Source organism: Pundamilia nyererei, unplaced genomic scaffold (assembly GCF_000239375.1).
Source record: "Pundamilia nyererei isolate P.nyererei 1_Seehausen unplaced genomic scaffold, PunNye1.0 scaffold00267, whole genome shotgun sequence".
Lineage (NCBI taxonomy): Eukaryota > Metazoa > Chordata > Actinopteri > Cichliformes > Cichlidae > Pundamilia > Pundamilia nyererei.
In genome coordinates, this window is record NW_005187668.1 from 320,811 (window position 1) to 332,630 (window position 11,820).

General features: G+C 38.6%; 2 protein-coding genes across 2 annotated transcripts in view; one reads left to right on the top strand and one right to left on the bottom strand.

Annotated features, from left to right (window-relative positions):
- Positions 1-1,093: 1,093 nt before the first annotated feature.
- On the bottom strand, positions 1,094-10,670 carry cyldl (cylindromatosis (turban tumor syndrome), like). Its single transcript, XM_005750281.1, has 15 exons — positions 10,335-10,670; positions 9,593-10,066; positions 8,119-8,376; positions 7,070-7,148; positions 6,818-6,993; positions 6,539-6,701; positions 5,564-5,705; positions 5,023-5,133; positions 4,852-4,943; positions 4,698-4,761; positions 4,456-4,588; positions 3,998-4,106; positions 3,807-3,925; positions 1,439-1,652; positions 1,094-1,362 (listed from the first exon to the last, which is right to left on the bottom strand). The coding sequence occupies exons 2-15, from the start codon at positions 10,031-10,033 to the stop codon at positions 1,178-1,180; spliced, it is 2,286 nt and encodes a 761-aa protein (XP_005750338.1). The 5' UTR covers positions 10,034-10,066; positions 10,335-10,670; the 3' UTR covers positions 1,094-1,177.
- A 748-nt stretch (positions 10,671-11,418) lies between these two features.
- zc3h3 (zinc finger CCCH-type containing 3) overlaps positions 11,419-11,820 on the top strand; it is a 79,898-nt gene continuing 79,496 nt past the window's right edge. The window contains exon 1 of the mRNA XM_005750282.1: positions 11,419-11,492. Coding sequence (XP_005750339.1) covers positions 11,447-11,492 — 46 coding nt within the window. The 5' untranslated portion in view covers positions 11,419-11,446. The remainder of the gene's footprint in view (positions 11,493-11,820) is intronic.

Here is an 11,820-nt window from a genome sequence, read left to right on the forward strand (position 1 = left end):
GGCAACCTTCCGATTACAAGACGAACCGCCAACTCTTGAGGCACAGCAGTTTGTTCATCAAGGAAGAACACACTTCCCTGCACTCTTGAAAACCAAAACATGACAACAGAAAATACATGAAGTGGCAACAACTGAAGCTTAAAATGAAGTACCAAAAAGTGAATCTCCTCTAATGGATAGTTGAGGCTGGTTCCAAAAGGAAATCAGTCCTCATGGACTCACATGTTAAAATTCCTGAATACGGTGTCAGTTGAACAGGCCTAGACACTAGTCAGCAAATGCCTGGAAATCACCAGTCACTGGGGTAAAATGGTTGACGCATGGTTGGTGGAGTTTGCATAGTTGTGAAGCTGTATGTGTATCAGCACACTGTATGTCCAACTCTTTTAGTAAAGACAGATGATGAAAGGTTTTATTGATTGCATTTATTTATTTATGACATCTATTTTACTGAATATCAGAAGTAGTAATAGTAAAAAATAGAAAAAGGTCACAAGTTCAACCAGGACTCCCAAGCAGCCAGTCAAGCACAGTTTTCCACTGTGATATTATTCCCAACATCTTTTCGTCTCTTAGGTTGCTCACAGAAACATCTTTGTCAAGAATAAAATCATTGTTTCATTTTCAGGTGTGAAATTTAAATACCAGAAGATAAAAAAAAAATATCTAAATATATAAAGAAATCCAGCCAACATCCAAATCTGATGCCAAAATAACAGCAGCATATAACATAAGCTTTTAAAATAGAGCTGGTTAGATGGTATTCTTAATGAACCGTACTGAATCATCACTACTGTCTACTTTGAAGGGTTTTTCATCAGCAAAACTCATTTACTTTCACTATACAAGTTGTAAATAAAATTTAAAGTAATTACAAACATCAGCAGTAAACTGTAAAACTATTTTTACAGTGCAATATGTAATTTATGTCCAACACATGCTGCAAGCCAGTAATTATTTTCTTCAGATTATAGTGCAAATTACTTAGAAAGCAATGTCAGTTTATCCTCTACTTCATGCCATATTAGAAAATTATTGTCGCTATAATTTTTTTCCAGCACCCAAGCACCACACACACATTTAAGATATTTGCATGTTAACAAAAGAAAAAAAAACAAAACAATGCAGCAAAAAGAAATTACACAAATAGCAAAACGTCCAGTGTGCTCAAGTTCCATCAGCGATAGAGGCACATAGTGGTGCTTTGGTACAGGTACATGTAGGCATCACAGAAGAGACGCTTTGCTACACCTTTCATATCTCGAGGTGCCTGGTTGGCCAGCTCGGAGGGGGACATTTCCAGGTATTCACCAACCTCGGGGCAGGGCTGCACCTCTGGAATGTTGTAGCCATCCATCTCTCCTGAACGCAATACACACAAGTGAGCCAAAATGCACTCAGAGCTAACTTGTGTATGCATATTAAATATCCCGCTTACCCTGTCTGTCTGCCATGCTGTCAAAGAAGATCCAGTCCTCAGTGTTTGGTCCATATTTGACGAAGGACACATAGTGGCTTGTCTCGATGCAGAGCACAGCGAACAGCTCCATTTTGTCTCTGATCATAGTGTGAGGGTTTTTACGTCCAACATAACCCTTTGGGATTTCCAGGGATGCTGGTTTATGGCTGCGACGCTGAGGATGGGAGTGCACCTGAAAACACATACACACTATTAGACCTGTAAATAGTCACTATTTTATATCTATGTAGCCACTGTTAAATTTCACATTAGTAACTTTAGTTCATTGTCTATAAATGATCCCTAAACCAAAGGAGATATTTGAGACAACTCTATAATGTTGTAAATAAAGATCCTATAATAGTATAGACACAATCCCTACAATCAATCACCGATGAGCAAGCATTTGGTGACAACATGAGGGAAATAAAGTTTTTTGTTAAAACAGGAAGAGACCTCCACCAGAACCAGGGTGAATGATGGAAGGAATGAAAAGAGAGAAAAGAGGAGCACAGAGAGACTACCAACACGAAACACATCTCCCCAAACAGCTTTAGCCTAGCTAAAGTATGACATTATTAGCTATCTCTGCGTCCAAATGCTCCTTTAGTTCCCAAAACCAAACAAGCACTGGGGCACCATTAAAAGTTTAAAGCCTCAGATTCTTTCAATTCCAATGAAATACCCAGTGGGACATTTTCCTAGGCTGGAGGATCAGGGGAAAGAGAAGACAGAAAAGAGAAACACTGGAGAGGCCACTAACAACAACTGGGGAAAAAAAAAAACGCATTACAGGTCCCAAAGCACATCAGCCCTGTGCAAAAATGTAGCATGAGGGCTAAATTGGTCTCAATAAAAATATATGTTGATGGTTTATTGGCAGAGACAAATTAGACCATCTGGGAAGAAGAAGAAGACGGCGAAAATGGATAAAACATGAGCTGAAGCAGTGTTTTAAGAGAAAGACTGCAAAGCCTGAACCTTCTAATATATGCTGAAAAATTCAACATTTTTGAAAATGGTGTGTTTAGCGAAACTTCTAACAAATAAAATATATATATAATTTTTTATTTATGAGTTTTAATTTGTATCAAATTTGATTCAAATAACATGTTTGCAATTTATTGCTTAAAAGTGTATTGTTAGATGTATTTAGGTTTTTCTGGCAAAAACTATGACACCGATGTTGCTGAAGTCACAAAAGCTCATTTACCAAATATCATCCACTTGATGTTACAGAGCTAATTGAAAATACAACAAATAAATTCAATAATAAAATTGAAATTGAGAAATATTTTTCCTTGATCAGCTGCTTACAGCATTCGTTTACCACCATCCAGTTTGCTCTTCCTGAATGGAGTGCTAGCAGGTGCTCCAGAAGAGCTTTCTTGCACATTTTGCAGAGCATTGTGCTTTTTACTAAATCATCATCAGAGCCTCACACTCAGCTCTCACTGTTAGATATGTTTGGGCTTCAGTCATTGTAGTCATGGTGTTGCTATATCACAGATATTGTGATGTGACATTTTTATATCATGTAAAAATGTATGTATTCAACAACATGACAAGGCACAGCTCTAGTCACGCACTACTTAAGTGGATGACCTAGTTATCTGTGTACGTCCTTCATTTGCTATCTGTATGTATAAGAGGAAAGGAGGAAGACTTCACATACACTAGCCTACACTAGTTGATGTCTGACAAAATTTAAATATTTCATAAAATATTCAAATTTTCGCACAGCGTTTCATTTAGAGGCTTGATAGTATGCCACTGAACTGATATAGTGTTTCAGCAGTACTTACTAGGACCAACAGTTAAACAGCAGATGGTGAGCAGGTGATGTAATGCACCAAGAGCAGAGTTAATTAGCTGCTGTTCAATTCAGTGCACAAACTGATTCAGAAAGCAGCCAAGCATAGATTTTTATATATAGACAAGCAAAACAACACCATGTGTTGCAAAGCCAGATAAATACACAATATTATACACAATAATTATACAGTAATAATAAAAAAAATCTGAACAGGTAGCTAACAAATATCTCTCAAACCAACTGGGATTTCGGTCTAAAATTTGATGACCTATATTAAGTCAAAGTTCTAGTTTTAGTGCATGTTCAACACTGACAGACCACTTGTTTGCAGTACAGATCAGCCTTGATTGTGATTTAATTTGTTTCCTCTCTATATCTGAGTCCTACCTCCTAATAGCAGCTAAATCTGATGAAACTGTGGTGAGGTGGGAGGTTTCACATGGAGAAATGACGTCAATACATTCCCTCTACCGTGACAAATTAAGCCAAAGACAAACAAAATGATTCAGGTGTTAAAACAATGTGACAAACCTGTTCTGAACACTTCTCGCAGAAGACTTTGAATCCTGTCGGGCTGAAAAGGGGATCTTTAAAACAGTCGACGCACTCAACCTGCGCCAGGGTTCCACACAGCATGCACTGCTGGGGACCTGAAAAACACACCGTGCGTTGTATTCACTGTGTTAAATTTAGTCGCTGTGACTTTGTATTCTTAATCTGACCTTCAGAGAGGAGGTCAGTGACATCCAGCTCCAGAGAGGGGATGATTTTGTCAAACATCTTGAATTTCTTCCCAAAGCGAGGCATCTGGAGGATGAGGCAGGACGGCACCTGGAGTGATGGTACGATGAAATAAGATGAAAGACCACACAGACTGAATACGCTCAAGTGATCAGATTCCAGGTGGTCTGCTCAGAAAGCTTCCCCACAGAGCCATCTACTGGAGAACCAACCATTACAAGTCTGTGTATTACATGTCTGTGAGAAAACAGCTAAATCATTTTTGGATTAATCTGTGGGGGGAAAAAAACAGTTTCCATTTTTTTGGTAACTGAAATATTATAATACAGGATTGTCCTTCTATTCTGATAAATATCGTTATATTTTTAATTTGTTAAGCAATAAAACAAAAGTGAAAGTGGGACTTTAAAGTTTGTGCCTAACAATGAAGTGCTCTCACCTCTGCCAGCTTAAGACCTGCACTGTGGAAGGAATGTTCTAGTAGCTGCTGCACTGTTGGCAGAACTAGTCTGTGGTTCTGGTCCAGGAAAATCTGATAGCAGTAACTCTCCTGCACTTTACCTGCAGCTGATCTAAAATGGGAGAACACACAAGAATAGTCTGCATTCCAGGTATGAGTCTCAAAATGCATTATACTATATAGTACAGCAGGAGACAGTAATTTAGCTATAGTAAGTGTACAGTTTTAGCAGAGGATCCAGGGCGAGGATGTGGTGCATGATGACACTGAGGAACTCCTCTGGATCTGAAAGACAAAAGTAACATGAGTACTTCAAACTCAACCACTTAAGACAAAACAAATGCCTTCCAGAAAAGCTTTCCCAAATAAGCAGACCCTTCTCATCTGTGGTGAATGATTGGCTGTAGCCATGTTTCTGCAGCTGCTGTCGTAGCTTCATGATGTGTCTTCCTTCCACAAAGCCGTTACTGCAAACGGCACACACAGAACTTTCATAACAGCAAAAATAAAATGCAATCCATGTGATGATTTGATCAAAACACAGACCTGCGGAGGGGGTTGACTATGTCATTGAGCAGTGTTCTCTGAATTGGGGCATCTTGAGGTGTTGTTGATTTGAACAACATGGAGTCCAACACAGAAGAGCAGGAAAACAAACTGAAAGCAAAGAAAGAAACTAAGTTAACATAAAGAACTGTACATTCCCTAACATTATGGATTTTTAAAAATATAATAAAAAGTCAGACTGGAATCCTTTCAGTATGCTTTGAAAATGCAGTTAAAGAAACTGCTTTCATATTAGATTTGCTATGTTAAATGCACAACTGGTTTCATCTCTGTACCCACACATTGAATGTACAGTACAGCATTCAATTGCAGTAGCTGGTATACCAACAATATAGTAGAAATGGAGACACCATCAAACAATTTCTAACCAGTAGAAGCAGGACAAGGCATCTGCACTGATGATGATGTCAATGCTAGCTAGCTAGTTAGCTAAAAGCCATTACAGGTAAAATCGTTTGTTGGGGAAGCTGTGCATTATTTAAAACTGTAAAACCACAGGATAATAATTTATTATGCTGACCTGAAGAGGGCAGCGTCCATGTAGCAAGAGTTACAGTGTCCTTGAATCCCCTTCATTCGTCCAGTCAGAAGCTGCTTAACCTGCTCTGTGCTCATAGGCGGAACAGTCTGCAACTCAGCTGTACTGTGGTCTGTTTGATCCACTAAATCAAAACATAAACAGCAAATATGTGGTTATGTATATAAACAGATAACAGATATAGATGTCCAAATGGCTGTTGTAAAGTGTATGCTACAGTCAGCTGTTGGACAAATGTGCAACTGGAGCACTGCATTTGATGCTGCTGCTAAAAATGCTTCAAAAATACAAACAGTAAACACTACTGATACTTTATATTAAAAAAAGACAAGTATAGAGAAAGACAAAATAGAAATGCATGTTTCAAGTAAGTAAAAGGAAACAAAGCTTAATTTTTGCAAATTAATTCTCCCTCTGCTGCCAGAAAAGTTCAAACTCAACCAAAATGTAGTTTGTTTTGTTTTTTGCTGTTTTCAGTATAAAATAATCCTTTGTGAACAAGGGGTCACTCACGGCCAGTTGGATGTAAACTACATTGAAGAAAGCACCGGGACACTAATTACATCTACAGGAGCTCAGCTGTGGAGCTCCTGGCACAGTTTTTGTGCTGATGTTAATGCCAGAAGAACTTTGAAACAACAGAGCCACTTCATTGCTGTGGTTCCTAAACACATGCTCTTTGCAACAATAACACTTCTAGTAGATCATGGAACATCTGAGAGAGGAAGAAGTTCACAAACTTGCTGGAGTGGTGGCATCCTATTACAGTACTACACTCAAGTTCAGTGAGAGCTTTAGACCAACAAATTATTTCACAAATGTTTGGAAAAACGGACTGCGTGGCTAGGTGCTCGAGTCTTATATACCTGTGGCCTCTTGAATTCAAAGGATTAAGATTAAGAGGTGTGGCCTAATAAATTTTTCCATAGAGTGTAGGTTTGTCCATCCTGTACTAACCAGTGTCCTCAGGCTGCATTTTCTCATTGTGATTGGATGATGTGCTCTGAAAGCGTGAGTCAGGCCGGCATGAGCTCAGCTTCACAAACAGGGCTCTCTTCACAGGACATTTGAAATAACGCTGACCTTTAAAAGTACCATCACTCACTCCTTTGTTCTCATCCTGCAGATCAGAATACAGACTGATTATACCAATGTCTGAAATTTAACCCAACATTAAACGCAAACTAAAACATAAATATGCAAAACAGTTTTAAATGATGATGAGTAAAGACTTACCAGTTCCAAGCCAACCATAGTTTCACTTCGATCAGGCAGCTTGCCTATCCAGCGAATAATTCCATATGTGTTGCCTTCACCCAGAGTCACTTCTACCATAGAGTTCAAACTCAGACCCATATAGAGATAATCTGTATCAGCTTCTGGGGGTGTGTCGACATCCATGCTCTCTCCCTCTGCAATGAAAAATGTGTTTGGCTGAGGCATGATGCAAATGTAAAACAAACAAACAAATGTAAAAAGACCTCAAACCTGCAATCAGCTCTCCTTTGATAACCGCTTCTAATGGAACTCTAACTTCACCCCCCGTCTTCCCAGATTCATCTTTGTCCTGAAAACACCAACAGACAAAGGAAATATTACTGTCCTATACTCCACTACTACTGCTGAAGCAGTTTTAGAGAGTCTTAACAAAGTTTGGTTGTAACTGTAAACTCAAAGAAAAGCAGGAGCACGTAAATGACAGAATATCATCAGACAGGATAATTATCAGTGCACTGCTATTTTCAATTGGATTCAGATCCAGACTTTTACAGGACCATTCTGGGACAATGGCATGATTTAAATTACTCACTCCAGTGAGTTCTGAATCCCCATCTCCGATCAAACATTAAGCTATTATGAATCTAGCTATGACAATGTTAGCATTAGCATTTAGTAAACACTAGTCAGTCTGATGAATGTAACTTAAGACTGTGGTCTTTGTATTTGTGTTCTGCCACATGGATGTATTTTGTAGAGTGAATATCCTAAATGTGATTTTTTTTAATTAATCATTATAAAAATAAGGCATTATTTTATAAAAGTCATTTTCACACACAGAGCAGCTGTCAGTCGAGTGACCTGCACAGAATGTGAAGCTGGGTTTCAGCCAGTTAGACCCATTTTACAGCGAGATCTGTAAACAAAACAAAATCCACCAATCCAGTAGTGCATCATGCTGTATGGCACAACTGAAGCAGTAAAGTCATATACATGTAGCTCATGCTGGTTTATGTTCAGACACACAGCTGCTGATGCCAGGATGGAAAGGTAAATGCTTTAGCTCCTCTAAATTGTCAACAGAAATGTAATTAAGTGATTACTTTTACTAGATGAAATGATGATGCTGTAAATCTCAGGTGTGTTTCATAACAAAGAGTTTGCTTACAATTTAAACAGGTAATTATTTAGTCCCTATTATTTGTTATTATTTCTTTGAAAACATAAAAATCTGATTTTGTAGAATAAGCTTTGTGGATTTATGGCACAAAATTACATTTGATATGATTTTGGAATTTAAAAAATGGAATATTACTTACCGTGGAAATCTGAACGAAACATTGTCCACCTATTTCCAGTAAATCCAGCACCATTCCATAGCGAAATTTATCATCGATGAAGCAAGTAACTCTGTCTCCCAACTCTAGCCTTTCTGACTGTAGGGATGGCTTATGGACAGGGGGTAATAAAGAGCTGACTCTGTTGAATGGGGTAAAAACGCCACAGTTTTTGTCACACTTGAAATATCTTTCACCCCCATAGGTCCCATCACAGTAGCCCTTTCCTCTGTCTGGTCCCTGGAGAAAAAGAAGCAGAGCAGATTAAAACTGATGTCACACAAGACCTCAGTTAAATTTCTCTACCAGTTGTTCTGCTTTGCAAACTGAAATCATGCTGTGCAGTTGTGGAGTTGAATGGCTCCACCTGGCTTCAGCTTGTGAGGTTTTTACATTTATACGTTTTCAATTAGTGTACTGTTTTACAAGACATTTTGAAACTTATTCAAAATAGTGACCTTACAAAGAAATTGATGCTTTTTCAAGCATGAAGCAGTGCACCCTTTCAACTTTGGATTGCTTGTGTTGTCTCCATACACCACTCCACAATGACAAAGCAAGTTAAAATACTCCCAAAACAAATTTGAGGGTATTTTAATGATTTATTCAAAAATAAATGGTTGAAGTATCATCTTTAGAGACATTTTTACAATACAGACATTTTTATGGTTCATACTGGCTCTGTCAGTTGTCCTTGATATGTTTCCACAACTTAAATTTGTCTGTGAGACAGGATTGTATCTGACAATCTCTGTGGCAATTTAAGTGCCCAAAAAGATGGCAACCCCCATTACTCACAGCTGGATACATTTCAAAATCTTTGTAGCTCTGCTTGACCAGCCAAGCTAAACCGGGACATCAATAATGTGGTAGCTCATCCAGCTCATGATCTATCACAATTCATCAGGTTATTGCCCATGAGATGACAATCGTGACCTTGACCCATAGTACGTTTGAGTTAACACCCATTAGGTGCTCAGGATCTTGATGCACATTGCCAAGAAAACTTCTCCGGATCTGAATCCAAACGAGGTTCTCAGAAAATTTTTTTTTTTTTAAATGACTGTGCATTCATGCTTTCTGAAGAACTGGGCTGAGCTTGAAAGAAAAATACAAGGGAGAGTTGAGGAAAATGTGCCAAGCTTGTAAGATTATTCTCAAAAGATTTACTCCTTTCAAAGGAACTTTAATCCAGTCCTGAGCAATGGGTCTAAATATTTATGAATCTGGTAATGATTCGGTCTTATTTACTTATGTTTATAAATGTTCAAATCACTTCAAAAACCTGCTCTTGCCATTTAATTGTGGAGTAGTATGGTGTGTATATTAACAAACCCAGTTTGAAACACTACCACTTGTCTTTGCTTGGAGGCAGAAATCTCAAACCAAAATGAAACCTATAATATGTGTATATCTTCTGGATATGCCAGAAGGAGTAAGAAAAAAAACATCAAACCTGTAGTTCGATTCCAAAAAAGTATCCTGGTATGGGACAAGAAATAGATGCCTTTTTTATTGGTCCAATGTAGTGAATGATACCTCTGAGCTTCTTCCCAGCTTCCTCCACAGTCACTTCAGTACCTATAGCAAGTTGCATTGCTGCTTGCAGATCATGTCGCTCTCTGAAACACCTCAGCCTCTCAGCATCATCAGGCAGTGCCTGCAGCAGCTCAACTTCCTCTACACACAGCTGCTCCATGTCGTTGGCCTCCAAGTCATAGTCTATTCTAGAGTAGTAGTTCATTAAACACATTCTTAGCTTTAATGGAGGGGGGGATTTTTTCATTTCTGAGATGTACTTATTTTCAGGCATGTAAACAATACTTCCAGCTTTTGCAAAAGTGATCCATTCTGGCTTTTTTGTTAAGATGAAGTACACATATTCTGTTGATGCCATGTTGCCGAGCCAGGAGATGTAAAGGGGTACCTACTGTACAGAGACACACAGAAAACACACACAGCACAAATGTGTTGTTCAGACAGGTGTGAAAACAAAACAAAAAAACAATATACCTATTATCAATTTTGACACCAGCACTCAAGCTAGCTGGCTAACGAGCTACAATGTCAACTCTACAAATAAGCAGAGTTCAAACTGAAAACGGAGTCAACATTGTTTATAATTCTAAACCTTCAGACCGTCTGCATCAGTCTCTCCAGCGAGTATTTATTTATAAAGAAACCTCCGTTAGCTTTACCTTCAATTATTCAGCAACTTTAGAGATTGCTTTCCTTTCTGTCTTCTCTCTTCGTTTTACGTCCAATCAGCTGCCTTAACTTTCACTTCCTCTTTCATTTCATTTCGCAGCAGCGTCACTGGTACTTTGTTCATGACAGTTCATAGAAACATGGACCAGACGAACAAACTTTTGGCCCAAAACTACTTCCCCGAAGGGAATTCTAAACTTTATAAAACGCAAATACAGAGACGCTTCCCGAAATGACGGTAATGTTTTCAAATCGGTTGTCAGCCAGCTGCGCATCAACGATAGCGAGGTTACGAAATGAAGCCCTTAGTACTGTCTTACAGACAGCTAACGGCTTTGTCAGTTGAATCTGACAATCCAGCCTCAAGAATGCTGACTGCATGTAGTACATGAAAATTGAAGCTTGTTTTTTTTTAAACATGTGTGCATATCAGATAAATTCTGGGCAATTAATTACCTTGTGGTGTGTGATCTGCCTTTGGAGCTTCCTTTTATTGTTGTTTGTTTTTGTAGCTGAAAGTCGGTTCATAGTTTGTTCAGTCATTGTGTTTGTTCTCACTGTGATTTCCATACAAGAATCAATACAGAAAAGTGGTCTCTTAGTTGTATTGTATTTAAAAATGTCTTACAATTAACGTGTCTGAATAAGCCTGGTTAATCCAGGCACAGTAATGGGAGTCCTTTGCACGGAAAGTAGTTTCTGGAAAGGAGGCAGCTGGTTCTTCTTGCTCAAAGCACGCATCATGCATTGCCTTAACCAGGCAAAGTCATTTAGACATATGGCCTTACACATCTACATATACATGCAAAGAGAAACCACAGCCTTGATAAAGCTGAAGACATTTATCTTTGTTTATTGTGTTTTAGTAACATTTTAAGTCTCCAATAAAATTAACTCTGCTCACCACAACACTAAATTAAATAAATAAATAAATAAGAAAATTCTACTCATTCTTACGGCCCATTTTGAGTTAAATGTCAAGCCTGTAAGTCAATACTGAGGATAAACAGCGATGACTTTCTTCAGACTGTGATTGGCCAACATGAAATACGTCATTCTTAAGGGCGTCGCCATTTAATGACGAAAGGTTGTGGTCGTAAACATGGAGGAGAGAGAAGCACTTAAGAGACAAATTGACCTTTTACAAAGTAAGTCTCTCCCGGTAAATGTTGACAATTGTAGTTGTTACAGGCGGGTTAACAAAGGCTGTTTTGCACAACACGGCTGCTTGAAGCTTGTCGGTCGTACGCGTTTTGTTGAAGGATAACAGTTAGCGTTGTGCCACCTCTACGCAGTAACATACTTTTTAACGATATTCACGTGTCTTAACAGAGCCGTTAGTGTCCTTTGAAGAATGCTTCCTGTTTGCCTTTAGAAGCAAGTAAATGGCTGTTTATGTCGGTGTCAGCTCCCTGTAACAGCATAAAGGTTCAGTCCTGTTTATAGTCCCCCGCACTAGTGATGACAGCACAGCGC

What these genes read in the sequence shown, in the direction of transcription:
- cyldl (XM_005750281.1), bottom strand. Translation starts at nt 10,033, where the DNA reads ATGGCATCAACAGAATATGTGTACTTCATCTTAACAAAAAAGCCAGAA. An exon ending in CTATGGTTGGCTTGGAACTG is followed by an intron (nt 6,702 to 6,817) that starts GTAAGTCTTTAC and finishes TCTGATCTGCAG; the next exon opens with GATGAGAACAAAGGAGTGAG. An exon ending in CAGGTCTTAAGCTGGCAGAG is followed by an intron (nt 4,107 to 4,455) that starts GTGAGAGCACTT and finishes CCATCACTCCAG; the next exon opens with GTGCCGTCCTGCCTCATCCT.